A 26,853-nucleotide genomic window follows, 5' to 3' on the forward strand; every position below is an offset into this window, starting at 1 on the left:
TATCAAACATAAGATGAATGTAACACACAGACATAAAAAACATCATAACATCTAAACACCCATAGCTCCACCTGTGAGGTTTTCAGCACTTCCAGAAGCTGTGAGGAACAAGTCCATTGAAGCAGGCTGCCCCATTGTACTACAATGTGAGCTCTCAGATCCAACTGCCCAGGTGTACTGGTACAAGGATGGAACAAAGCTCCTACCTCAAAGTGGAATAGAAATCCAGTCAGATGGCATCACAAGGACACTAGTTGTCCAGTCAGCAGAGATATTCTACTCTGGGTCGTACAGCTGCAAGACAAAGGGTGATGCCATCAAGTTCAATGTGGAAGTCAAAGGTGAAAAAGTTTTATTTTGGGCTCTACGAAAAATTAACAAGCTCCCTCTTAACAAAGCTACTAACAATGATGGTCTTGTACTGTATGTTTTCTGTCACTCTTTTTCTTGCTGCCTATTAACAATGAGCTTTATGATCATCCCTTCTTTTATTACAATACAATGCTTGATCTGCTTGATCTTCGATAATATATTTTTTTTAAACTGCCATTTTAAACTGACAAAAGTAATGAAATCTCTAATCAAACCAACAATGTAATTATAGATTACCATAATCTAAGACTTAAACATATCTATAGTTCCGCCTGTGAGGTTCTCAGTACTTCCAGAAGCTGAGAGGAACAGGGTCATTGAAGCAGGCTGCCCCATTGTACTGAAATGTGAGCTCTCAGATCCAACTGCCCAGGTCTACTGGTACAAGGATGGAATACAGCTCTTTTCAAACCATGAACTAGACATCCAATCAGAAGGCAACATGAGGACGTTGGTTGTTCAGTCAGCAGAACTGACTCACTCTGGCACTTACAGTTGTACCACAGTGGATGATACCATGGAGTTCCATGTGGATATCAAAGGTGATATTGCCCTTTCTGCCTTTGCTTTACATCCTTTAACAGTCGTGTCATTTTCCAAATGCAACTAATAATCCCTGCTTTCTCTGTGTTCATGAACAAATAACTTTACAGAATAGAATACTGTATATAGCCTTGCTTCCTGTGCTCGATTGATTTGCAGTGCTGTGGCTATCTATTTACACATACTTGATGATCACTTTACTCATTTTCTATTCTCAAATCATTTGAAGCCACATAAAAGTGTATATACTGTATGACATACATTTAAATATTTATCTCTATAATATGGTATTTCATTCATCCTCATTGCTAGCCGTGCCAGTGACCTTCTCAGCTATCTTTGATGTTGAGAAGACCAAGTCGGTTGAAGCAGGCTGCCCTTTTCAACTGCAATGTGAGGTTACAGATCCCACTGCCCAGGTCTACTGGTGCAAGGATGGAGAAAAGCTCCTCCCACAGACTGGAATGGACATCCAATCTAATGGCACCATGAGGAAGCTCATTGTCCAATCAGCAGGGGTCTTTCACTCAGGGCTGTACAACTGTGAAACTTCTGACGACACTCTCCAGTTTACTGTGGATATCAAAGGTGATTTGTGGCTTTTTGGTTCAAATCTCATACAGAGTAACCCTAGACAGTTTTGTGGAGATTAGATGCAACTAACATTGGTGGCTATTTGTGTTGTCTGTCTGTGGGGACTTACTTCTTCTTCTTAAGTTAATTGAGACACTTGCTTTTCATCTCATTAAATAAGGAAATATTTGTTGTTTGTTTACTGTTTGAAGCAATAGGTTTGCCTCTTTGAAACTGGTTTGAGAAATGACAGATTAGTCAGTTTGGGGAAGCTTTACTGTAAGCCCCCTCCCTCCCCCAAAATATTGTTAACTGCTGTAAATTCCACAATTATAACATGGATAATCATCTTTAGCTCCACCAGTGAAGTTCTTACCTTCACCAGAGGTTGTGAAGAGCCAGCCGTTTCAAGCAACCTGCCCCATTGAACTACCCTGTGAGATCTCAGACCCCATTGCCCAGGTGTCACGGCAGAAGGACAAAGTAGAGCCCATCTCTGACACTGGACCTTTCGAAATGGGGGGCATCAGGAGGAACCTGGTTGTCCAACCGGCACACCCCTCCAACTCTGGGGCGTATTATTGTGCTACAGCGGAAGATGTTGCCCCGTTAATTGTACAGAACCAAGGTGATTTTTGTCAAATGTTTGTTTTTCTCTAGTTTCAGTTGCGACTAACTCTCTTTCTGTAGCTTTTGGATTAATTGTCTTCTTACATGTTCTGAGCTAATACTTAAAAAGCTAGATGCTTTAGTGTTGATATTGTCTCTTTACATTAGCCATTTTATAACCACTCAAAATAATTCACACTGAATTATCCCCTCAATGATTACCTATAGCTCCGCCCATGACATACTTGGTTGCCCCTGAAGTTGAGAAGAACAAGTCCATAGAAGCAGGCCTCTCAATTGTACAACAGTTTGAGATTTCAGACCCCATTGCCCAGGTCTGCTGGGACAAAGATGGAACACAGATCTACCCACATAGTGGACTTGACAGACAATCAAAGGGCAGCATGAGGACTTTGTTCATCCAACCAGATGACATGTCCTGTGGTGGGAGGTTTGACTGCCAAACAACTGGCGATACCACACAATTTAATGTGGCCATCAAAGGTGGTGCTCCACATAAACCCTTTTCTACTCCATATCAAAATCTGACAGAAGCATTTACATGGTTGAAGCTATCATCCAGCTTACTGTTTTCTCTGTGGCTTTGTTCAAACAGCAGAGCTGTCTCACCCTGGCAGTGAGAAGGGTGAGATATCTGATGAGTCTTCCCAATACACTATGGATATCAAAGGTGATATAATGCTATTTCAACATTAGCACTCTCCATTTTAACCCAACATATACATGCCACTAACAATGGTGGTGAATTAGCTAGTGTATTCCATCCTTCAAAGCATATAAAGACAGTAGTTTAAATGTGTTTCTTTTTGTGATCCTTTCACCCCCCAATCTCATCTGATTCCCTGCTATTTTGGCTTTTAATCAAACATCTGAATGGTCTGTGAGCGGCTGAATTTCTTCATACTAATTCATGTTAATTGTTTAGTATATCATATCGTCATTCTTAACAGAGTCAAACAACAATGACGCTTGTAACAAGCAGCTTTGCCATTCTTGATAGCACATCTTATGTCTTGCTCATCATCCAATCTTCACATTCCCTTTGCTGCCCAGAATCTGTACCTGTCTCAATGAGCCTTTATCACAAAATGTGAAAATGTTTGTACGAGTGGCTAAACAGGAATGAGTGATGTAGTGAACTGAGTTCTGTGTTAGGAAATGTACTGTTAGTTCTTATTTATCTTGTCTTTAGACCAGCTCTTAATCTGGTCGCCTCTCTTAATTGTTAACCTTTGTCATCGGTTTTCTCTTAACTCATCCATGCTAACACACAATGATGTGTAGTACCTTTAGAAAAGGATTTTTAAATAAGAGAAGGCACACAGAACATCAATTGAAAACCTTTCTCTGTGTGCACCACAATGCATATAGCTGCACCTGTGAGGGTCTCAGCTGACCAAGCGATTGAGAAGAACAAGTCCATTGAAGAGGTCTGCCCCGTTGAGGTTCACTGTGAGCCCTTAGACTCTACTGTCCAGATCCTCCACTACAAGTACGGTCAACATCTTCAAACATATGGAATATATTCCACGGAGACGCCAAGTCTCAAATCTGTGGAGCACTTTTCCATAGAGACACCAACTGTCCAATCAGCAGAACACTATTCAATGGAGACAGCAACTCTCCATTCACCAGAGCTCTTTGGCTCCATGGAGACAGCAACCTTCCAATCAGCAGAGCTATATGGCTCCATGCAGACACCAACTGTCCAATCAGCAGAACTCTATGGCTCCATGCAGACACCAACTGTCCAATCAGCAGAGCTCTATGGCACCATGCATACACCAACTCACCAATCAGCAGAGGTCTGTGGCTCCATGCAGACACTAACTCTCCAGTCTGCAGAGCTCTATGATTCTATGCAGACACAAACTCTTCAATCAGCAGAGCTCTATGGCTCCATACATACACCAACTCACCAATCAGCAGAGGTCTGTGGCTCCATGCAGACACTAACTTTCCAGTCTGCAGAGCTCTATGATTCTATGCAGACACAAACTCTTCAATCAGCAGAGCTCTATGGCTCCATACATACACCAACTCACCAATCAGCAGAGGTCTGTGGCTCCATGCAGACACCAACTCTCCAGTCTGCAGAGCTCTATGATTCTATGCAGACACAAACTCTTCAATCAGCAGAGCTCTATGGCTCCATACATACACCAACTCACCAATCAGCGGAGGTATGTGGCTCCACGCAAACACCAACTTTCCACCCAACAGAGGTCTGTGGCTCAGTACAGACACCAACTCTCCAATCAGCAGAGCTCTGCTGCTCAATGAAGACACCAACTCTCCAATCAGCAGAGCTCTATACCTCCATGAAGACACCAACTCTTCAACCAGCAGAGCTCTATCAATTAGGAGAATGTGACAGTCAATTGGATGACGATGACATTGCATTTAAGGTGGATGTTGAAGGTGATTAAATATGGTTAGCTTTATCAAACAAAACAACTGACAGGCACAATGTTGACATTGTGTAAAAATCAACTGATTGCTATAAGTAATCTTTTACACTTGACAATTGCTACATTTACTCTTATTCAATTTATCTCATACTAAAATAATACTGAAAATTAGTCATTGTGATACTTTGAGCTTGGGTGCTTTATAACTATTTGTCTGATTATTCTATATGTAAGATTCAGTCACATTAACTTGTATTCATAGGTATCTCAGTCTAACCAAAAATATCCTCCCCTTAAATTTTATATATCAACTCTAATAAAACAATTAAGTTATACTTATATAGTAAACGTGACAGAATTAGTGATATTTGCTTATTCATTTGAGATTCTTGAGAGTTATTGGCATGACTAATCTCTGTAGTGATATTTGCTCTTAAGATACTTGAGTCATTTTATTGTAGCACATATTTCTTAATGGTGATGCGATTCTCTCTTAATACTACTTCACACACCCCCAGCACCTCCTGTGAGGATCACAACACCTTGTGAAGCTGAGAGGAACAAGTCCGTTGCAGCAGGCGGTCCCATTGTCCTGCGTTGTGAGATATCAGACCCAAATGCACACGTTTCCTGGTACAAGGACGGAACGCTGCTACACGAAGAGAATGGACTAGAAATGCAATCAGAAGGTTCCATAAGGACATTGGATGTGGAATCTGCAAGGCTGTCTGATTCAGGGAGCTACAGCTGTAAGACAACAGATGATGCAATGCAGTTTCATGTGGATGTGAAAGGTAATCATTTTTTCCGTTTTTTTGTTGGACAGTTTAATAATTTACCAATGAAAGGATACAGTAATTAGACCTTTACAGATGTGTTAGGTCAAAGGCTAATGGCTAGGCTTTAGTTTATCCCTGTGGTGTGCAAGAGACCTGGAATCGGTCACTACAGTGACATATAAAATCGTCTTCCTCAATTGTCTTCATGAAGACCTTGCTCCCGAGTGGCGCAGCTGTCTACGGCACTGCACCACAGTGCTAGAGGCGTCACTACAGTCCCTGGTTAGAATCCAGGCTGTGATTGGGAGTCCCATAGGGCAGCGCACAATTGTCTCAGCTTCGTCTGGATTTGGCCGGGGTAGGCCGTTATTGTAAATAAGAATTTGTTCTTTACTGACTTACCTAGTTAAATAAAGGTTAAATAAAATAAAACATATAAAGTAAATGGACAGATGTAAACGTATGTAGAAGAGCACCATTTCAGACTTCAAATTGTAACCATGACAGCACCACAGTGTTAAATGCATAGTTTTCAGTTTTTACCCCAATATGTTTTCTCAAATGGAGAGAAATCCTTTGACGACTTCAGAGCAATCCACCAATGGTATGTTATAGCGCTCATGTTAGCATATTGCTACTATTGGTATCCAATTTATTTGCATTGGTTCTCTAAAAACATCCTAAAACAGCTCTTTCTTTATTCCAATTTATATCGGGATTATCGCAACAGAAGAAATAAAGTTATTTGAACAGAACTGTATCAAACCAAGATTTTATACTTACATTCCATGCTTTCTGCACTTCAAAGGACTTTCTGTAGAGCCTGTAAGGAAACGTAGCGTAGAAACGTATGATAATAATTGGAACCATTTCCATTCCAAAATCTTTAATTCCAAGTCAAATCTGTTTCTCACGGTATAAATTAGATTGAAGTATGTGTGATCTATTTTAAGATTTTTTTTGAGAAGTACGAACCAGTGAAAGCCAGTGCTAGCATTAGCACAACATAGTAATATGCTAAGATACATTGCATGTAAAAATGGTGGATTGATGTTGTCAAATAACTTCTCTTATTTTTTGGGTGACCAACATTTTCTTTGTTTTGTATTTTTTTGTTGGGGGGGTATAAACAACCTCCCAACAACACCACGTCTCATTATTTATAAATCGCATCATTGTTTTCCCAAGGGACTCCATAGCCAGCATAGCTGACCTAAATTGTAAATATAGAAAAAAAGATATGCCTGGTAATTTGTGTCTTCCAAATATTGGAATATTCTCAAACCATTACTGTCCATGATATCAGCAAGGGGATAGATTCCACATTTGGACCATTAGGCGGACGCAAAAGGCCACCCTTCAGATCGCAAAGCTTTGTTGTGAAATATTTGAGAATGGGCAAGACAGTTCCCAGTTACATTGTTTTAAAATGTTGTGCCAAATATAAATTGTGCGCACAATAATAGGACCAAAGCATAGTTTACATTATTTAAAGGATATATCAGCGAAGACCACCTCTTTCAAGGCAATAGGAGACACCATATGTCTCTCTATACTCAGCCACGGGGGCGGAAGAATCATGTCTTAACAAATTTAGGATGAGACTAAATGCAATTTAAAGTTTGGTACAGATAGTACTCCTACGTCTTTCCTTCTTTGCAAGTTTGTTAATTTTATCCGACCCGATTACTTTGCAATATACATGTTTTAATCCACACTATAGATTTTATCCCAATAGCCAGAAGGGGGAGTAAATGGAAGCATTGAAATACAGAAATGTTGATGTCGCAATGTTTGACAATTGATATTAGTCCATCTACTGAGGATGAATTTAATTGATTTGAGCGTTCTGTTAAAGTTCTGCAAGTGGTTTTATTGAAGGGAGGAAATATATCTATTCTCAAATATCTAAATTGGGAAACGATTGGGATTCCATAAGTAGAGATGCAGTCCTCCATCGGGGTCTCGAGAGGCAGTCAGGCAGATTTCGTTAGATTTATTTTAAAACTTGACATCGAACTGAATTTGTCTATGGTCTTCAGAGCTTTTGGGAGGGATTGAGATACATTGCCGGCATATAATGAGATTATGTGATCCATGGAATTGAGAGATGATGTTGTAATTTTTTCAGTTGTCGAATTGCCTTGGCCAGGGCTTCCATAGGCAATAAAAATAGCAGAGGTGAGATGGGATCACCTTGCCTACAACTTCTAGTTATTATGAACGGAACAGAGCATTTATTGCCTGTTATGATTAGGGCTGAGGGATTGGCATATAGTGTTTTAAATATATGAATGAAATTGGAGCCAATTCCCTTATGTTCCAAAACCAACCGAAGATATGACATTTTAGTCTATCAAAATCCTTTTCTGCATTGAGAGATAGAACTGCCCAAGGAGCTTTCATTTCTGATGAAGCATGTAAGATATGTAATAAGCAACGGAGGTTATCTGAGGATAATCGTTTTTTTAACAAACCTGCTTTGGTCCAAATGTTTTCGCTCTGTAAAAACAAACATTTGTGCTGTGTTAATAATTTCAATTAATAGTGGACCTAACTGGTTCCAACATGTTAAATAGACCTCAGGAGGAATACCAGCACAACCAGGTGATTTGCCTGTATTCATGTTACCCAATGCCCTTTTGAGTTCATGAAGAGAGATGAGGGCTACCAGCAAGCCAGCTTCCTCAGTTGAAAGAAGAGGAGTTCTTATATATATTTTTGAATTACTCAATCAATTACTCAATCGATTTATTTACAATACGAGGTGTACATTATACGAGGTGTACAATATAGAAGCGGGATAATCTTTGGTTGATGAATTTTGGTTCTACATTTACGTTGAACATTTTAGTCATTTAGCAGACGCTCTTATCCAGAGTGACTTACAGTTAGTGCATTCATCTTAAGATAGCTACTGTAGATGGGACAGCCATGTATCACAGACATCGTAAGTACACTTTTCCTCAATAAAGTAGCAATCAGCAAAGTCAGAGCTAGAAGGGGGTGAGATGGGGGAGTCAAGTACAAGTATTGGTTCAGGATTTTTTAATTATGTATATATATATACTTTTTTTCTGATAGTAATTCACCTGATTCAGATTCAATACTTGCAATATCCGCTATTTGGAATTAATGGTTGCGTCTAATTCGATGGATGGAAAATTCTGCTGTCTGTGTTACCAGTAGATTTAGTTCTGTCTTGACTTTGAGAAGAGTAGTCGCTACCTGGTCTGAAAAAGTGTTAATAACTTCTCCAATTCTGAAATGTTCTTTAATTTTGATTTATTCAGCCCAGATGTGAATGCAGTTGCACTGGTTTTAATAACACCTTTAATGGCATCCCATAAAATCTGGATCATTGAGGATCATTGACTGCATTTTTGATAATCATTGTGAATTCATTCAATGCAGTTTCAGTGGTCACCCTCCCCCTCAGTGGTCACCCTCCCTTCATTACCCCCCCCTTGAGATTTCTTCTCTCCCAAAATCAGGGTTTTGCTCAATTAAGAATTTTGGAATTGACTACTATAAAACTCATGAGTTGAAATTCTAATTGAATTGAACACCTTACTGGATGTAGAATTTGAGTTTGAGTGACAGGAATGTAAAATGTGATTTGGTGCAATCAGAGATTATGGATATAATGACGAGATGCCTATGCCGTTGTCCTCAGAGTGGAACGGCAGGATGTCAAGCTCCTGTTCTCTCTTTGGATTGGTGGATACATCTCGTTATTTGAATACTTTTTAAATATTCAGTAAGGGGTGTTGACATGTTGATGTCATGTGCATCCCACTTACATCAGTACACTCGTAACAACCTACTCATTACGAAACTTCTATTGCATTTCAAATAAGCATTACATATTAAAATTGTCACGACCCTGACCATAAGTAGCTGTTTATTCTCTATGTTGGTTGGGGCGTGATAGTGACTAGGGTGGGTTATCTAGGGGTTTTGTATGTCTATGTTGGCCTGATATGGTTCCCAATCAGAGACAGCTGTTCATCAATGTCTCTGATTGGGGATCATATTTAAGTAGCCATTTCCTCATTTGTTATTTGTCTTGTCTTGTCTACGGATAGTTGCCTGTGTGCACCAGTAGCTTCATGTTTCATTTGTGCTTGTTTGTATTGTTTTGTTGAGTTTCGGTTTATTAAAAATATGTGGAACTCTACTCACGCTGCTCCTTGGTCTACTCATTACGACGAACGTGACAGAAGATCCCACCAAAAACAGACCAAGCAGCGTGGCCAGGAGGAATGTACCTGGGAGGAAATCCTGGAGGGAGCAGGACCCTGGACAAGGGCCGGGGAGTATCACCGTCCGAAGGAGGAGATAGAGGCAGCGAAAGCAGAACGGCGACGATACGAGGAGATAGCCCAACGACGGAAGCACGAGAGGCAGCCCGAGAGGCAGGCATACGGGGAGATTGGTGGAGGTAGGGTTTAGACCTGAGCCAACTCCCCGTACTTACCATGGGGAGCATGTGACTGGTCAGGCACCGTGTTATGCAGTGATGCACACAATGTCTCCAGTATGCATTCATAGCCCGGTGCGCTCTGTTCCCAGCTCCCCGCAGTTGCCGTGCTAGATTCAAATCAAATCAAATCAAATGTATTTATATAGCCCTTCGGACATCATCTGATATCTCAAAGTGCTGTACAGAAACCCAGCCTAAAACCCCAAACAGCAAGCAATGCAGGTGTAGAAGCACGGTGGCTAGGAAAAACTCCCTAGAAAGGCCAAAACCTAGGAAGAAACCTAGAGAGGAACCAGGCTATGTGGGGTGGCCAGTCCTCTTCTGGCTGTGCCGGGTGGAGATTATAACAGAACATGGCCAAGATGTTCAAATGTTCATAAATGACCAGCATGGTCCAATAATAATAAGGCGGAACAGTTGAAACTGGAGCAGCAGCATGGCCAGGTGGACTGGGGACAGCAAGGAGTCATCATGTAGTCCTGAGGCATGGTCCTAGGGCTCAGGTCCTCCGAGAGAGAGAAAGAAAGAGAGAATTAGAGAGAGCACACTTAAATTCACACAGGACAACGAATAGGACAGGAGAAGTACTCCAGATATAACAAACTGACCCTAGCCCCCCGACACATAAACTACTGCAGCATAAATACTGGAGGCTGAGACAGGAGGGGTCAGGAGACACTGTGGCCCCATCCGAGGACACCCCCGGACAGGGCCAAACAGGAAGGATATAACCCCACCCACTTTGCCAAAGCACAGCCCCCACACCACTAGAGATTGGGCATTCAGCCAGGACGGATTGTGCCGGCTCAGCGCTCCTGGCCTCCAGTGCGTCTCTTCGGCCCAGGATATCCTGCGCCAGCTCTATGCACGGTATCCCCAGTGCACCTTCATAGCCCAGTGCATCCTGTGCTAGCTTCCCACACTTTCCGGGCTGGACTGAGCATCCAGGCAGGAAGGGTTGTGCCAGCTCTGCACTCTAGACCTCCAGTGCGCCTCCAGAGGTCAGTACGTCCTGTGCCTCCTTCCCGCACTCGCCCTGAGGTGCGTGTCATCAGCCCGGTGCCACCTGTACCGGTCTCACGCATCAGGTCTCGAGTGCGCTTCCACAGTCCAGTACATCCTGTGCCTCCTCCCCCATTCGCCCTGAGGTGCGTGTCATCAGCCCGGTGCCACCTGTACCGGTTCCACGCATCAGGCCTCCAGTGCACCTCCACAGTCCAGAGCTTCCGGCGACAGTTCCCAGTCCAGAGCTTCCGGCGACAGTTTCAAGTCCAGAGCTTCCGGTGACGTTTCACAGTCCAGAACCTCCAAAGAAGGTCTACAGTCCGGAACCTCCTGAGACGGTCTACGGTCAGGTGGACTGGGGACAGCAAGGAGTCATCATGTCAGGTAGTCCTGAGGCATGGTCCTAGGGCTCAGGTCCTCCGAGAGAGAGAAAGAAAGAGAGAATTAGAGAGAGCAGTCCGGAATCTCCTGAGACGGTCCGCGGTCCGGAACCTCCTGAGACGATCTGCGGTCCGGATCCTCCAGCGACGGTCTGTGGTCCGAAGCCTCCAGCGACGGTCGGCGGTCCGGAGTCTCCAATGACGGTCGGCGGTCCGGAGCTTTCAGCAAGGGTTCTCTGCCCGGAGCTGTCAGCAAGGCTTCTCTGTCCAGATCCTCCTGTGACAATCCACAATCCGGTTCCTCCGGCAACGACCCACGGTCTGTCATCCATCATAGATGCCCACCCGGACCCTCCCCTATTGAGTCAGGTTTTGCGGTCGGAGTCCGCACCTTTGGGGGGGAGTACTGTCACGCCCATAGTAAGCTGTTTATTCTCTATGTTGGTTGGGGCATGATAGTGACTAGGGTGGGTCATCTGGAGTTTTTGTATGTCTATGTTGGCCTGATATGGTTAACAATTAGAGACAGCTATTTATTGTTGTCTCTGATTGGGGATCATATTTAGGTAGCAATTTCCTCATTTGTTATTTGTGGGATCTGGGGCGGCAGGGTAGCCTAGTGGTTAGCGTGTTGGACTAGTAACCATAAGGTTGCAAATTCAAATCTGTTGTTCTGCCCCTGAACAGGCAGTTAACCCAATGTTCCTAGGCCGTCATTGAAAATAAGAATATGTTCTTAACTGACTTGCCTAGTTAGATAAAGGTAAAATAAAAATCTTGTCTACGGATAGTTGCCTGTGTGTACCAGTAGCTTTTCGTTGGTGCTTGTTTGTTTTTGTTTTGCTGAGTTTCGGTTTATGAAAAATATGTGTTACTCTACTCACGCTGCGTCTTGTTCTTGGTCTTCTTGGACAAAAATAACTATTTGTTTTTATCTCGACTCCGCCATGCAAAAACTACTCATTTGCTTAATTATTAATGATCTGCTTCATGTGGACAGACTTTGGGTGGACTAAACCCTGCTCTTTTACTCTTTTCCTTTCTGGTGTAATTAAATAAGTTCCACTCAGTCATACTGCCAAAGGATATATAACTTTTCTCTGGAAACAGTGTTCAAATACTCTTTTAACCTTTGTGCTTAGAATAACCAATTATTTTTTCCACCAACAATTTCATTTGTTTGGCTTATTTTTGAAGGCCTCAGGGTCAACTTGATCGTTAAAATACTGCATTCTGAATTGAGCCCAACCCTGATTTAAATCAGATATAATTGGTGGTGGAATGTTACAGCAGGTATTAGGTCTGTCATGCTTGTGACAGTGTTTTGTAGGCGTTATATCACACATTTCAGGTTTTCCTTCAAATTTCTCGATATATGAAACAAGTCAATGAATGTTCAGTAGAGAATGTTGCAGATGATTTCAGATGATAAGCCGACATTACATGTTCAGTAACCCACATTTTCTTCATATTAAACCCTGTAGCTCCACCTCCGAAGTTTTCAGCAATTTCTGAAGCTGACAAGAAAAAGTACATCAAATCAGGCTACCCCATTGTACTGCAATGTGAGCTCTCAGATCCCACCATCAAGGTGTACTGGTACAAGGATGGAACAAAGCTCCTAACCCAAAGTGGAGTAGACATACAATCAGATGGAACTATGAGAACTCTAGTTATCCAATCAGCAGAGCTGTCTCACTCTGGAGTGTACCGTTGCGAGACAATGGAAGATGGCCTCCAATTCACTGTGGAAGTAAAAGGTGATGTTAAAACTATCTATAAATTAATTAAAAATCAAACAATCATGTTCTGCAGTGGTAACTAACTGATGGCTGGTGGTGTTTGGTGTTGCTTGGCAGAGTATCTAACAGAAAAGATATCACTTGTCCGTTTCCATTGTTTGTTTCCATTGTTTCGTGATCTTATACAGTAGATACTCACACCTGAGATCTGCACGCATAACTCACAATTAATAATTAACGTGAAAGTTAAGTGCACAGATATCTAGTCTGTATACTGCCCTAACTGGCCGAAGCCAAACTTAATCATGTTACAGATAGCCTTGATGATGGGGTACTTATTTCAGCCACACAATTAGTGGATAGTCTTCTATGAAGGCTAAACAATCACATGAAAACACAACCATTACTAAGATGACAATATGTTCAAGTAATATGGTGACCGAATATGCAGATAAAAATAAGGTAGTGACGAACCAATGGACAACATTTGAGGAGAATTTGTTCATACCTATTTGGCTATTGAGATTAGTGTACTGGTACATAACTTACAATTGGTTGTTAGGGGGATATTGCAAATGCCAAACCATTCTGTAAGTATCCATTGATACGCATGTGAATTATGCCCTGGTGCCTACTTACCACATCTTGACTCATCTTTTATTTAAACAATTACCTTTATCTTTTGTTTAACAAATTCCTTTTATCCTCCTTCATTCTTATGAAGACACCTCTTTGTCATTTGTTACCTCATTTGCCTGTCTCTTGTCCTTCATGTTATTCTCTGTAAACCTTTAGCTGCTTTGAGATTGCACAATCCTTGACTCTTGCACTCTCTGCTCTTCGGTTCTTGTTTGTTCCTGCTTTGTGTCTTATCTTTGTTAACTGTGTCTGGCATCTCGTTTTAATGTTTTTCTGTCATTTGAGCCAGGTCTTAATCAGTTTGCTCTGCTTGCAGTTTCTTCCCTCATAATGAAATACATGTATTGCATATCTTCAAAATCTTTGAATAATTTAAAAACATGTAAGAAAATTAACATTGTGATCCCCTTTATAATCATTGACACCCATAGCTCCACCTGTGAGGTTCTCAGCACTTCCAGAAGCTGAAAGGAACAAGTTCATTGAAGATGGCTGCCCCATTATACTGCAATGTGAGCTCTCAGATCCAACTGCCGAGGTGTACTGGTACAAGGATGGAACAAAGCTCCTATCTCAAAGTGGAATGGAAATCCAGTCAGATGGCATCAAAAGGACACTACTCATCCAATCAGCTGAAATATTACATGGTGGAACATATGAGTGCTCAACAGCAGGTGATACCATCACATTTAAAGTGGAGATCAAAGGTGATTTGCATCTATTTTGTAGCTACACAACACATAATAGGAGCTTATGCTTATATTCTCATTGGTGTAGCCACTGTTCATTTATTGCAATATTTTCCTTAACTCTTACAGTATCTAATGTGTTCTTATATTTGATGGTCTGGGAGGACATTAACTACTACTTTCCTTCCACAACTACTTGAACTTTAGCACCGCTAGATCAATATGTGTTTTTTAATCAATGAAGTAGCCTAACGTCCCGTGCACACAGGTTGCAATATTACATTGCCGTACAGTACATTTTACGTAGTCTTAGTCCATGCGCCACAACATAACAAAAAGAATCACGCTACACATTATCTACTTACGTGTCTGATACCACACCGCAAAGCAAGTTGGTAACATCCTCTGTGTGCGACACACTGCACACAGAGCTATGCACCGCAACCTAGTCCGGCAGATGAGTCAGAGCAGTTGCGGATTGCCTTCCATTGAAATAAATGGACTTCCACCAGAACACATACAGTTTGACGCAACCGGTGTGCACAAGACTTAATACAATTGTCTTGCAACACAACTTCAAAGCCATACCATTTTCTCCCCACACATATTCATAACCTTTAGCTCCATCACAGAAGATCATGCCACTTTCACCAATGGAGAGGAACAAGTCGGTAGAAATTGGTACTCCCATTGTACTGCAGTGTGAGCTCTCAGATCCTCTAGCCCAGGTCTGCTGGTCTAAAGATGAAATGAAACTATTTCCCAAAACTGGCCTCGATATCCAAAGTGAAGCCAATGTGAAGAGACTAGTAATTCACTCTGCGGAGCTCTCTGACTCTGGGCTCTACTGCTGTAGTCTTGCTGACGATGCAATGACATTCAAGGTGGATGTTCAAGGTGATTTTCCTCTTTATGCATCCCTTTTTAACAGCTTTTTAGGGGTGTAGCACATGTTCTATATGACTTACAAAGAACCAATAGTAATATCCATTTCATTACGTTTTTGTATTGTAACTAATAGTTGTGATACAGTATATATATATATATCTTTGTAATAATGAGTGTATCCCTGAAAAATGGGGATCTACAGTAGGTTTTAAAGGTACCCATAGCTTTTTAACATAACATAGAACAAGAATCAGCACTTTGAAACAGGTGCATTTCGTGTTTTGTTAAATATTTTTCCTAAATGCTTTGAAAACCCCATAGCTCTTCCCGTGAGGTTTTCAGCACTTCCAGAAGTTGTGAGGAACAAGTTCATTGAAGCAGGCTGCCCCATTGTTCTACAATGTGAGCTCTCAGATCCAACTGCCCAGGTGTTCTGGTACAAGGATGGAACAAAGCTCCTCCCAGAGAATGGAGTCGACATCCAATCAGAGGGCGCTTTGAGGGCTGTGATCCTCCAATCAGCAGAGCTCAGTCACTCTGGGGTGTACAGCTGTGAGGCTTTAGATGACTGCATAGCATTCAAGGTGGATGTTGCAGGTGATCTAAGAATTTTGAGTTTGGTCAAAATCACTAACTAATATGTTGATTAATGCTTTGTAATGTGTGCAAGCGTTCAGGTTTGTATTGAACATCAAATCTTCATTTAAATTCCATCAGTCATTAGCAGGCCTAAGCATCGTTTGGAAGAGGTAGTTATGTGATATACACAGTAGAAAAGTGGATCCTTGATAGTATTTCTAGTAGCAGATTCGACTAAGAGAAATGCTGATTTTGATTGCATGGAATTAAATGAATACATTTAATTCAAAGGATCTGTGAGATTTACCACTAATTACTCTCGGAAAAGCAATACCTTTTCAGGTACAAATTGGAAAGCTATACTCAAAGCAGTGTATCTAATAGCTTCAGCATTCAAGTGTCTAACCTCCTGAGATGAGTGAAGTACCACTATCTCCTTCAAATCATCTCATGATATTTACAAAATAGAAATTTGTTAAAGCAATAACTTCAACTCTGGTGACTCTAGACACAACTATTAATCAATTGTGCCCTCTTTTTAGTATCTAACAAGTAGCCAGGACGGTAGCCACATAATATCATACATCTTCAGATTTACTTAATCAAATTGCTTTTGTATGTACATGTTAATGTTAGAATGATACCTCCATTGAATATATTTCTTTAAATTAATTAAAGCACCTATAGCTCCACCAGTGAGGTTCTCAGCTGCCCCAGAGGTTGAGAGGAACACGTCCATTGAAGCAGGCTGTCCTATTGTACTGCAATGTGAGCTCTCAGACCCCAGTGGACAGATCTGTTGGTACAAGGATGGAATAAAGCTCCTCCCTCAATATGGAATACACATCCAATCAGAGGGCACCATGAGGACCCTGGTTATCCAATCAGCCACATTTTCAAGCTCTGGGGTGTACAGTTGTAAAACAGCCGATGATATCAGCGAATTCTATGTGGATGTGAAAGGTGACATGTAAAGCTTTTCCGTTAATGTCAAGTTCGGCGTGACTAATAACTTCATGTTGCAGATAAAAAAAATCCTTTTCAGAGCACGCAATCTTTGGACATTGGACATGTTCATTGAGTTTTGCTTTTAGGAGCTACTTATGCATCTACCCTTAGAAACACATAACGTAGGAGCCATTTGTGTTCTTAAACTGAGCTATGGTCATCATAATACTTTTTTCCCTTTTGTCATCTCTTGTTGCCATTCATAAGATATTTTGATACTTTTCATTAAAGGCTAAACACCTGAAGAGGCCATCGGAGGAGAAAAAAAGCATGTACCGTGATCTGTCATTTTCCCAATTACTTAATTGCACTACAGTTCATCATTGCACAGCTTTTATTAACCGTTTATCTTTGCTTCAACAGTGGACGCAGACTTCTCTAGAACTATCCAGGCAATCCTCGGCAATGCTTGAAGTCAATGCATCATCGTCAGTGCTTGAAGTCAATGCATGTTTAACCTGCACAAAGCAGGCCTTTTACATCTAATAAGACTTCTCTTGTTATTTCACTCCACTGAACCATTTATATTGCTTTCTGCAGCACCTCCGGTGACGTTTGTTGATATCCCTGAGGAAGACCTCTTCAAAAGTGTTGTGGAACAAGATCGTCTTGTTATGTCCTGTGAGGTTTCCAGGGTTGACGCCATTGTCCAGTGGTACAAAGATGGGGTTGAAACGCAGTCTAGTGACAACATTGCTGTACACGCAGATTGCACTGTTAGGATGCTGACCATCCAGTCAGCTCAGCTGTCAGACTCTGGGACATACACATGTCGTGCCGGAGACAGAGCTTTAATGTTCAAGGTTAACATACGAGGTAATGACTTAGCAAGGACATTTCATTCTTACTATGAATGAAGTACAACATCAGATCAAGCCTACAGAATATCATTTTTGTGAATGATTCATAATCTAGTGGCATACTGCATTCATAAGCTATGTGACTAACTGTAAAACAAGCATTTGTCAATTGTGAATTGCGCATTGAAGACTATGCTATGACTTGTGATACTGAGATGTCATGCTTGCTGTTCTGTTCTCACTCACGTAACTCTGTGTCATCTACAGAGCCACCAGTGATGATTGTATACCCTAAAGAAGATGTCCACCTTGATCGGCATGTGCCGGAGGAGATCATTCTCAGCTGTGAACTCTCACGTCTAAATGGTGTCGTAAACTGGTTCAAGGATGGGCAAAAGTTGCAAGAAAGCGAAAACATTAAACTTAAGATTGAGGGCCCTTACAGGCGACTGAAGATTCTTTGTAGTGGAGTCGAAGACTCTGGCGAATATGTCTGTGACACGGCTGATGATTCAATATTCTTTAATCTCAGCATAACAGGTAAGGAGAGCAATCAAGAGCATAACATCTTGTTTTCATGCAGGTTCACAATGCTTGCTGTAGTAACTGGCTTGCTCTGTCACGAGATCATTATTTACTCAAACAATTAAGTGTTTTGGTCATACTGCATGTCTTGATGCATTGTCGGTGCTGTCTTTTTCTAGAGCCTCCAGTACAAATTATATCTCCAAGTCAGTCGCAAATGGAGCTCTGCCAGCAAACATCTGAGAGGATGGTGTTGAGCTGTGAGATCTCAAGGCCCAATGCTGTGGTGCGTTGGTATAGGGACGGGCTTGAGGTGGAGGAAAATGACAACCTCATCTTAGAGGTGGATGGGGTCTACAGGAGACTCATTATACCTGAGACCACAGTCAAAGATTCAGCAGAATATGTGTGCGATACGGCTGATGACAACATGACGTTCTTTGTCAACATTGCAGGTGCCTACTACAGATGTCTACTATCATATACTTTTTTCAAGGGCACTTGATATCCAAAGTAGAAACAGACAGATTACTTATGAGTGTTAACTTATTAATGGTACCTTAGTGATCTGTTGCTGGTGCAGAGTGCATCATATGTCACAAGAAGAAACCCCTTTACTGCTGAAGAGATGCTTAATTTTTAAGTGATGTTTTTTTTATCCATAGATCCTCCTGTCCGTTTCGTACGCCCAAGAAAGATGGCAAGTCGGGTCGAGATGTTTGTTGGAGATTCTTTGGTTCTTGACTGTGAGGTGTCTAGATCAAATGCCACTGTAAGCTGGAAGAAGAATGGAGAGGAAATGGAAGAGAGCAGTAATGTCACCGTTATTGAGGATGGCGTCATGCGGCAATTAACCATCCACTCCATGACATTGGAGGACGCTGGGCAATATGTCTGTGACGCCAAGGATGATGTGATGGACTTCCAGGTCAAGATCAAAGGTAGATATATAAATTGAATCACATATTCATGTTAGTTCATACAAATGCCTGTTACAGTACCTTTCACTTGCTTTGTCACTGTTCATGTTACTCTTATACAGATGCCCATTAGAGTACGTTTCACAATATGTTAATCCATACAGCTGCCCATTAGAGTACCTTCCACTTTATGTTACTCCATTCAGATGCCCATTAAAGTACCCTTTACTTGCTTTCTCGCTGTTTTCATTCTCAGAGACACCTGTAAAGATCCTGAGCAAAAACGATGTGAATACTCAAAAGCAGTTCTTCGCATCAGATGACATTGTCTTAGGGTGTGAGCTTTCAAGAGCCAACTGCATGGTCGTCTGGTACAAAGACAACAAAAAAATAGATGACAATGAGCGCTACTGTAGTGAGGAGCAGGGTGTTTTCCGTTCACTGGTGGTTTTAAATGCTGAGATCGACGACTCTGGAGAGTACACCTGTGATGCCGGGGATGATAAGATGGTGTTCTATATCACCGTGAAAGGTACAAATTCTTGTTTCGTAGGTTCATGCTATCTTGTTTATGTAACGTCACATTCTAAAAAAAATCTGAAGTGTCTATATAGTCCTTACAAAAGGTTTATGAAGGCTTCATGAAGCATTGCATGTTTGTGTTAGTTAACAGAGAAATAAATACACATGTCAACTTCATATTCATCATCTCCAACACCACTCCAACATAAACATATGTGAAAACAGCACATTTCTATGTTTTGTAGTGAAAAAGATAGAGGAAGACACGTGTTACCGCCATCATCTGGTGTGCATCATGATTTTTACTAACTTTGATCTGTTTATTTTAATTGTTTTATCAAGGCAATTTGCTTAATGAATCAGTCCCTGTAAAGCCTATTAACTTCCTGACGGTTTTGTCTGAGAGCCCCGTTTATTTATTATTTAATTACATTTTTTAATTTAGGGGGTAGATCAGCTTTAATATTACAGATAGATTGTAGCTTCGATCAATGTAATTGTCTGCATCATCATCAGAAGTCAGAGGTTTACATACACCTTAGCCAAATACATTTAAACTCAGTTTTTCACAATTCCTGACACTTGATCCAAGTAAAGATTCCCTGTCTTAGGTCAGCTAGGATAACCACTTTATTTTAAGAATGTGAAATGTCAGAATAAGAGTAGAGAGATTTATTTATTTCAGCTTTTATTTATTTCATCACATTCCCAGTGGGTCAGAAGTTTACATACACTCAATTAGTATTTGGTAGCATTTCCTTAACGTGGCTAACTTGGGTCAAACGTTTCGGGTAGCCTTCCACAAGCTTCCCACAATAAATTGGGTGAATTTTGACCCATTCCTCCTGACAGAGCTGGTGTAACTGAGGCAGGTGTGTAGGCCTCCTTGCACGCACACGCCTTTTCAGTTCTGCCAACAAATGTTCTATTGGATTGAGGTCAAGGCTTTGTTATGGCCACTCCAATAAATACCTTGCATTTGTTGTCCTTAAGCCATTTTGCCACAACTTTGGAAGTATGCTTGGGGTCATCGTCCATTTGCAAGACCCATTTGCAACTAAGCTTTAACTTCCTGACTGATGTCTTGAGATGTTGCTTCAATACATCCACATAATTGTCCTACCTCATGATGCCATTTATTTTGGGAAGTGCATCAGTCCCTCCTGCATCAAAGCACCACCACAACATGATGCTGCCACCCGCGTGCTTCACGGTTGGGATGGTGTTCTTCAAGCTTGCAACCCTTCCCATTTTCCTCCAAACCTAATGATGGTCATTATGGCCAAACAGCTGTATTATTGTTTCATCAGACCAGAGGACGTTTCTCCAAAAAGTATGATCTTTGTCCCCATGTGCAGTTGCAAACCGTAGTCTGGCTTCTTTATGGCAGTTTTGTGGACAGTGACTTATTCCTTGCTGAGCGGCCATTCAGGTTATGTTGATGTAGGACTTGTTTTACTGTGGAAATAGATACTTTTGTACTTGTTTCCTCCAGCATCGTCACAATGTCCTTTACTGTTGTTCTGGGATTGATTTGCACTTTTTGCACCAAAGTACGTTCATCTCTATGAGACAGAACGCATCTCCTTCCTGAGCGTTATGAAGGCTGCCTTGTCCCATGGTGTTTATACTTGCGTACTATTATTTGTACAGCTGAACCCGGTACCTTCAGGCGTTTGGAAATTGCTCCCAAGGGTGAACCAGACTTGGCCTTGAAATACATCCACAGGTACACCTCCAATTGACTCAAATTACGTCAATTAGCCTATCAGAAGTTTCTAAAGCCATGACATCATTTTCTGGAATTTTCCAAGCTGTTTAACGGCACGGTCAACTTAGTGTATGTAAACTTCTGACCCATTGGAATTGTGATACGGGGAATTATAAGTGATATAATCTGTAAACAATTGTTGGAAAAATTGTGTCATCACAAAGTAGATAACTTTGTAAGTCCTAACCGACTTGCCAAAACTATATTCTGTTAACAAGACATTTGTGGAGTGGTTGAAAAACGACGTGCATGTAAACTTCCGACTTCAAATGTGTGTATGTATGTATGTACGGTATATACAAAAATATGTGGAAACCCCTTCAAATTAGTGGATTTGGTTACTTCGAGCACACAGCCATGCAATCTCCATGAACAAATGTTGGCAGTAGAATGGCCTCACTGAAGTGACTTTCAACGTCGCACCGTTATAGGATGCCACCTTTCCAACAAGTCAGTTCATCAATTTTCTGCCCTGGTCAACTGTAAGTACAGTTATTGTGAAGTGTAAACGTCTAGGAGCACAACGGAATGGTACCGCCGAGTGCTGAAGCGTGTGGCACCTAAGAATCGCCTGTCCTCGGTTGGAGCACTCACTACCGAGTTCCAAACTTCCTCTGGAAAGAACTTCAGCACAAGAACTGTTCATCTTTGAGTCAGACTTGTTCCTTCAAATTCGTGGTGTAGCCATGAACTCCCCTTTTGTCCCCAACTATGTGAACCTGTATGTGGGACAATTTGAGGAAGCACTCATTTACAAAAGAGAGACACACCACCTACTTTCTAAAATCATCCTATGGAAGAGATACATAGATGACGTCTTTGTGCTCTGGGAAGGAAGTCAGCAGGAACTAAATGAATTCCAAACTCTGGAGCTCTGAATATCTCAAATTCACCATGCAGATTGATGAGATACAAATAAATTAACTGGACTTATTGATCATCAAAGATAATGATGCATTACATACAGATTCATACACAAAGCCCACAGACCGCAATACCCTACTACGTGCGGATTGTATGCATCCCCTTTCCCTCAAGAATGATCTACCATATAGCCAGTTATCCAGGGTTAAAAGAATCTGTGGCCACCAGTCAGATTTTTACAGTAATAATAAGAACATGAAAGATACATTCAAAATGAGAGGCTACGAAGACAAACCTCTTAATGCTGCAATGATGAAAATATCTCAAAAACCAAGAGAGGAATTGGCTCAAAATTAAACCAAAGAAGAAAAATAACACAACAGTGTTTTGCACTAAGTACATCAAGTGTTTGGAGAAAATGAAAGCAATCCTGAAAAAGCACTGGCATATTCCGCAATCAGACAAAAAAATGGCATACCTCTTCAAGGAGCCCCCACTGGTGGTCTATAACCATGGTCACAATATTGGGGATAGATTGGTTAGATCTGACCTGGCCACTCAGACACTCATTCACTGACACTCAGCCACTGACTCCCATTACAAATGGGAACTACAAATATTGCTCATGTACACAGTGCAATAGCACTACAAAGACATCCTTCTCCAGACACCCACATACAGGCCGAAAAATCCCTGTTATGGGCATCATCTCATAGACTAATCTATCTCATCACCTGTACATGTGGGAAAGCCTACGTAGTACAAACAAAAAGACAATTAAACAACGCATAGCTGAACACCGCAGCTCAATCAGGTGTAAGATCACTGACTATCCAGTAGCAGCTCACTTTGATGAAGCTAACCATCCCAACTCCTCCTCAAATACACAATAACATTGAGATCCTACTACTACAGAGGGAGGCCTACTTGATATCATATTTAAAAACATTGACCCCTAGTGGTCTGAATATTGACTTTGATCTCTGGCCCTTTGTATGACCAATGGTATTTTCTGTGATTAGGTCATGTAAATGAATGTATTCTTTCTACAGCTCATCAGAGAACACCCGTATGTTCACCCTGTTGATGATGCTTATTATGCATTATGGTTGAACCAAAATATTACATGTAAGATTTTTTTGAATGAAATTGGAAATATTTAAGAAGTGAAATTAAATGATTCATGCTAATGTTATGCTAATGCTAATGATAACAATGGCATAATATATTCAATATGCTGTAGGTTATTGTCTTTTAACAATTTAGCTCAATTAATTCTGATCAATGCAGCAATTATGAGACACCCCTTACCTATTGTCATTGGTTGCACTAATTGCACTGTTTGGCTACATAACCTGATTCAAGCATTCATGACAATACCCTGAAGAAGGCACAAGGATGCCGAAACATTGGTGTTTTTTTATCCAATAAATTACTGGGAGGTTATAAATATGGGGTGTGCGACTCTCTTTGTTTTTATAGTCGGGAGCATCATGAAATGGGTTTCCATGGCCGAGCAGCTGCACACAAGCCTAAGATTACCATACGCAATGCCAAGCATCGGCTGGAGTGGTGTAAAGCTCACCACCATTGGATTCTGGAGCAGTGGAAACACGTTCTCTGCAGTGATGAATCACGTTTCATCATCTGGACGAATCTGGATGTGGTGGATGCCAGGAGAACGCTACCTGCCCCAATGCATAGTGCCAACTGTAAAGTTTGGTGGAGGAGCAATAATGGTCTGGGGCTCTTTTTCATGGTTCGGGCTAGGCCTCTGGGAAATCTTAACGCTACAGCATACAAATACATTCTAGATGATTCTGTGCTTCCAATTTGTGGCAACAGTTTGGGGAAGGCCCTGTGCACAAAGTGAAGTCCATACAGAAATAGTTTGTCGAGATCGGTGTGGAAGAAATTGACTGGCCTGCATAGAGCCCTGACCTCATCCCCATCGGACACCTTTGGGATGAATTGGAACGCCAACTGAGAGCCAGGCCTAATCGCCCAATATCAGTACCTGCCCTCACTTATGCTCTTGTGTCTGAATGGAAACAAATCCCTGCAGCAATGTTCCAACATCTAGTGGAAAGCCTTCCCAGAAGAGTGGAGGCTGTTATAGCAGCAAAGGGGGGACCAACTCCATAGTAATGCCCATGATTTTGAAATGAGATGTTCGAAAGAGCAGGTGTCCACATACGTTTGGTAATGCATTGTACTTACATGATTTTGAAAATATTTAAGACCCTATTCAGCCTTTTTTCATGAATAGGCTGTTCATAGCATATGAAATCATCACATTTTCATAATTTATCATATTTGTACTATTCGCTAGTAAAGTGGTGAAAAGTGACTATATCTCATAAATAAATTAACCAGAAATGTGAAGATCAGATCAGAGTTAGATATTGTTCATGGCACTCTTTAGGAAATGAACTTATCCAGGCATAGCCAAACAGGTTTGAACCTTTATTCTGAACAGGTTAAAATCACTTGATGCTGACCAGAAGACAAGTGCTTCCTACATCATCCAGAAACACTTTTGTTTCATGTGGTCTCTATCTTTTTATTTCAAAACATAGAGTGCAGTCATTTTCACGTGTTGATGTTGGGGTGGTGCTGGAGATGATGGATATGAAGTAGAAACATTGGGAGATTTCAATTTAATTAAAGTGTTACTAAAATAAGACTGTTGTTTTTCTCCTTAGAACCCCCTGTGACCATCATTGGCAACTCGGGTAACCCAGAACATCATAGCCTGGTCGCAGGCGACAAACTCATCTTGGAGTGCGAGATATCTTGTCCGAATGCCACTGTCCAGTGGCTTTGGAATGGAAAGTTACTAAGTTCAGACGCTCGCACTCACATAGACAGTGACGGTGCCACCAGGAAACTTGTTTTATCAGGACTTCAGCCCTCGGACTCTGGAGAGTACATATTGGATGCCATCAATGACAAAATGGTAACCATAGTTGAGGTCCAAGGTAAAAGTGTTTACATTTTCAATGCATGTAATAAATTACAAAAACATACCTATGTTATTGACATGACATAAACATAAAAGTCACAAGATGCCATGTTCAAATTATGTTTTACTCCTCAGAGCCCCCAGTCAAGTTTGTGAACAAACAAGCCAGAACCACCATCTCAGGCTACGAAAATGAAAGTGTGACACTGCGTGCCATGGTGAATCGGGAGCAAGCCTATGTGCGATGGCTTAAAGATGGTGAACTATTGAATGGGGATAATATTCACATCTCCAGTGCGGGTAAAATGCACACCCTCACCATCAACCCCCTGAAACTATCAGATAGTGGAGGGTTTGTCTGTAACATCAACACGGATGAAATGTATTTCATTGTCCAGGTCAAAGGTAAGATTTTTTGGACAAAATGCCTAAGAATAAGGTTTAACATAGTTAAACACAGTATTTATGCTGCCATAACTGGAAAACTGATTATTAAACTTGTTTTGCTAGAAATGAAAGTGAAATTCTCCAGACCTCTGCAGAATATCGTAGCCCTGAAGGACAGTACCCTTACCCTGAGGTGTGAGGTCAACAAACCTAAAGGAGATGTTCAGTGGCTCAAAGATGGCCAGGAGATTAAGCCCAGCCGTCGACATACGATAAGGGCACAGGGTCGGGAGCGAAGCATCACTATCCACCAGCTAATGCTAGACAATGCTGGGGAATATGCCTGTGAATCCACAGACGATAAGACTTTTGCCACTGTCGGCGTAGAAAGTAAGGATATGGGCAGTTACGGTTATGCTAATATTTGAAATAACTAAATTAACATTATTGGGTGATAATCATATGAATCAAACATAGTTTTTAATGTCAGCGCATGTTTAATGCCATGCTTATGTGCTATCGGAATTATCAGATGCTCCTAGTTCCCAGTGGGAATTTCACTTGAATGACCCTCCAAGTTGGAATTACAAGTGGGAAACTGAGAAAATGTTGTTACCTGACATTTCACCACTGACTTTTTTTTTAACCTATTCAACCAAAAGATTACAACAAATCAGTTTTTGACAATTACAACCTCATCAATATGTATAATGTAGCTAGTCTGAACATATTGTCAATGTTAAGCAAGCTAGCTAACTTTATTATAAGCAATGTTAGCATGCTTATAAAGCTAGCTAAAATGTTATTGGTTGAAGAATTGTTGCGACTCCAAAAGCACTTGAATACAATCATGTCGGACTAACCGCTTTCAGTTTCCTATATCCAACGAGCACGTGAAGCCAGCATGACTCACATTATGTAAAAGGCTCAGTGAAGTTAAAAAGCGTGATTTTCCTGTTTTATACACAGTACCAGTCAAAGGTTTGGACGCCTACTCATTCAAGGGTTTTTCTTTATTTGTACTATTTCCAACATTGTTTAATTACAGTGAAGACATGAAAACTATGAAATAACACATATGGAATCATGTAGTAATCAAATAAGGGTTAAACAAATCTAAATATATTTTATATTTGAGATTCTTCAAAGTAGCCAGGCTTTGCCTTGATGACAGCTTTGCAGACTCTTGGCGTTCTCTCAACCAGCTTCACCTGGAATGCTTTTCCAATAGTCTTGAAGGAGTTCCCACATACAGTATGCTGAGCACTTGTTGGCTGCTTTTCTTTCACTCTACAGTCCTACTCCAAACCATCTCAATTGGGTTGAGGTCGGGTGATTGTGGAGGCCAGGTCATCTGATGCTACACTCCATCACT

At 41.2% G+C, this 26,853-nt stretch overlaps 1 protein-coding gene across 42 annotated transcripts in view; it reads left to right on the forward strand.

The window, feature by feature from the left end:
* The window catches only part of obsl1b (obscurin like cytoskeletal adaptor 1b), a 70,134-nt gene that overhangs the window by 9,213 nt on the left and 34,068 nt on the right, over positions 1 to 26,853 (forward strand). For 2 of the 42 annotated variants that reach the window (XR_016490483.1, XM_021578716.3), the window contains exons 8-28: positions 66 to 341; positions 639 to 914; positions 1,228 to 1,503; positions 1,844 to 2,116; positions 2,326 to 2,601; positions 2,714 to 2,788; positions 3,490 to 4,539; positions 5,048 to 5,323; positions 12,664 to 12,939; positions 13,992 to 14,267; positions 14,871 to 15,146; positions 15,459 to 15,734; positions 16,395 to 16,679; positions 17,265 to 17,540; positions 17,792 to 18,064; positions 18,229 to 18,504; positions 18,715 to 18,990; positions 19,226 to 19,501; positions 24,832 to 25,107; positions 25,227 to 25,496; positions 25,602 to 25,868. Coding sequence is in view for 37 of the 42 variants with exons in the window: in XM_021578716.3 (XP_021434391.3) it covers positions 66 to 341; positions 639 to 914; positions 1,228 to 1,503; positions 1,844 to 2,116; positions 2,326 to 2,601; positions 2,714 to 2,788; positions 3,490 to 4,539; positions 5,048 to 5,323; positions 12,664 to 12,939; positions 13,992 to 14,267; positions 14,871 to 15,146; positions 15,459 to 15,734; positions 16,395 to 16,679; positions 17,265 to 17,540; positions 17,792 to 18,064; positions 18,229 to 18,504; positions 18,715 to 18,990; positions 19,226 to 19,501; positions 24,832 to 25,107; positions 25,227 to 25,496; positions 25,602 to 25,868 (6,357 nt within the window). In the remaining 5 variants the exon portion in view is untranslated. Of the gene's footprint in view, positions 1 to 65; positions 342 to 638; positions 915 to 1,227; positions 1,504 to 1,843; positions 2,117 to 2,325; positions 2,602 to 2,713; positions 2,789 to 3,489; positions 4,540 to 5,047; positions 5,324 to 12,663; positions 12,940 to 13,991; positions 14,268 to 14,870; positions 15,147 to 15,458; positions 15,735 to 16,394; positions 16,680 to 17,264; positions 17,541 to 17,791; positions 18,065 to 18,228; positions 18,505 to 18,714; positions 18,991 to 19,225; positions 19,502 to 24,831; positions 25,108 to 25,226; positions 25,869 to 26,853 lie in introns of those variants that run through there. The other 40 variants (XR_016490482.1, XM_090215272.1, XM_090215279.1 and 37 more) reach the window with 32 other exon arrangements.

This window comes from Oncorhynchus mykiss, chromosome 22, assembly GCF_057628025.1.
Source record: "Oncorhynchus mykiss isolate SJ-2025 chromosome 22, ASM5762802v1, whole genome shotgun sequence".
Classification (NCBI taxonomy): Eukaryota; Metazoa; Chordata; class Actinopteri; order Salmoniformes; family Salmonidae; genus Oncorhynchus; species Oncorhynchus mykiss.